This window comes from Ambystoma mexicanum, chromosome 6q, assembly GCF_040938575.1.
Source record: "Ambystoma mexicanum isolate Mex_15411 chromosome 6q, UKY_AmexF1_1, whole genome shotgun sequence".
Lineage (NCBI taxonomy): Eukaryota > Metazoa > Chordata > Amphibia > Caudata > Ambystomatidae > Ambystoma > Ambystoma mexicanum.
This window is the reverse complement of record NC_090937.1, coordinates 1,567,077,724-1,567,079,372: the sequence shown is the minus strand read 5'-3', so window position 1 is coordinate 1,567,079,372 and position 1,649 is coordinate 1,567,077,724. Positions and strand designations below refer to the sequence as shown.

The 1,649-nt window shown below is 48.8% G+C and overlaps 1 protein-coding gene across 1 annotated transcript; it reads left to right on the top strand.

Annotated features, from left to right (window-relative positions):
• The first annotated feature begins 646 nt into the window (after positions 1-646).
• LOC138515369 (protein LDOC1-like) lies at positions 647-1,024 on the top strand. The gene has a single exon (XM_069630238.1). The coding sequence runs from the start codon at positions 647-649 to the stop codon at positions 1,022-1,024; it is 378 nt and encodes a 125-aa protein (XP_069486339.1).
• Positions 1,025-1,649: the final 625 nt, after the last annotated feature.

Below are 1,649 nucleotides of genomic sequence, written 5' to 3'. Positions count from 1 at the left end.
TTTTACAAACACGGAAGCGCTGTGCTGGTCGCCGCAGCATTTCTCACTCTCAGCCTTTGTTACTTTTCTACCTTTTCTACCTTCTCGGCGTAATACCTTCTGGCGAGTTGTTCCTTTCCATTTCGCCGCAGGGGGTTAGCGCTGCTTCACACTACTTGAGACTTGGGTACAGTAGCCCTTTCTAATTACTGTTTCCCTTCTCCCTTTTTAATACTTTCCTACCCCTTTACTCCGTACCTTGCGTTTTTGCCTCTTGGATTCCTGCCTTTAAACACACTATCTACGTCATCACCCCTGACATCTTGGAACTGCAAGTTATAGATCCGAACCATCTAAAGGATCTACCTTCCGAACCCATCTATGGACTAGGGTTTTTTCCGCCTTCGGGCTTTTTCCCTAGAACGGAGGCTGGCCCCCTGGGTTTCCCCGGGGATAGGTCCACTCTTCTGTCACGGTGGCCTCCGGAGGGGCCAGACCTTATCTTCACGAAAAGAAGACCAGAACACAGAAAAGCAGGGTTCCAAGGACTAAGGAGAAGCCAGGCAAGTTCGAGACCGATCCTTGTGTAGGTACATCGGAGGAGTCAGGTGAGGAGAAAGGGGAGGTGGACTCGGATCAGGACAGAATACAACGCCCGAACCCTAACATGGCTTCCTTGGAACAATATCAAGAGCTGGTGGCGGCAATGCAGAACCTCACAGTTGAAGTCCAAGCTTTGAGGACAGAGAACATAGCACTCCGACAGCAGGTAGTCCTACATAGAGACGACCGTGGAGATCTACCTGCGATGCCCCTTTCCTTTGGCAAGTACAATGGTTATCCAGGAGGAATGAAGGAATTCCTTGATGCCTGTGGTGTGTATTTTGCCTTCCGTACCCATGCCTATGAATCGGCAAGATCTAGGGTTGGATTCATCATTGCCAACCTCACAGGAAATGCTCTGGCTTGGGCCACTCCTCTGGTGGCCAGAAACGACCCTTCTTTGATTGATTATGATCGTTTTATAGAGGGCTTAACAAGGTGACGATCAGAGACCGGTATCCTATGCCATTAATCCGAGACATCTTGGAGGCGGTGCAAGGAGCCGTATATTTTACCAAACTGGATCTAAGAGGCGCCTACCATCTCCTAAGGATAAGAAGAGGCGACGAGTGGAAGACCGCGTTTCGCACTCCTTTCGGATTATTCGAATACCGGGTGATGCCATTCGGCCTGGTCAACGCCCCCGCTGTCTTTCAGAGGTATATGGATAAGGAGTTCGCAGACATGTTGTTTGTCTCGGTGGTGGTGTATCTGGACGATATCCTGGTATACTCTCGGTCGCTAAACGAACACAGGTCACTGGTGAGAAAGGTACTCCAACGTCTTCTTGAACACCAGCTTTTGGTTAAACCGGAAAAATGCAAGTTTGAAACCACTTCCGTATCCTACCTAGGATTCGTTTTGTCAGGTGAAGGCATAGAGATGGACCCAGCAAAGGTTAAGGCTATCATGGAGTGGAGAGAACCCAGCACTATCAAAGAGCTACAAAGCTTCTTAGGGTTAGCCAACTTTTATAGAAGATTTATACCAACCTTCTCCAACCTAGTGCTTCCTCTCACATCCCTGCTCAAGAAAGGAGTCAAGTTTGCTTTGGGAGATGAACAAAG

What these genes read in the sequence shown, in the direction of transcription:
- LOC138515369 (XM_069630238.1), top strand. Translation starts at nt 647, where the DNA reads ATGGCTTCCTTGGAACAATATCAAGAGCTGGTGGCGGCAATGCAGAAC.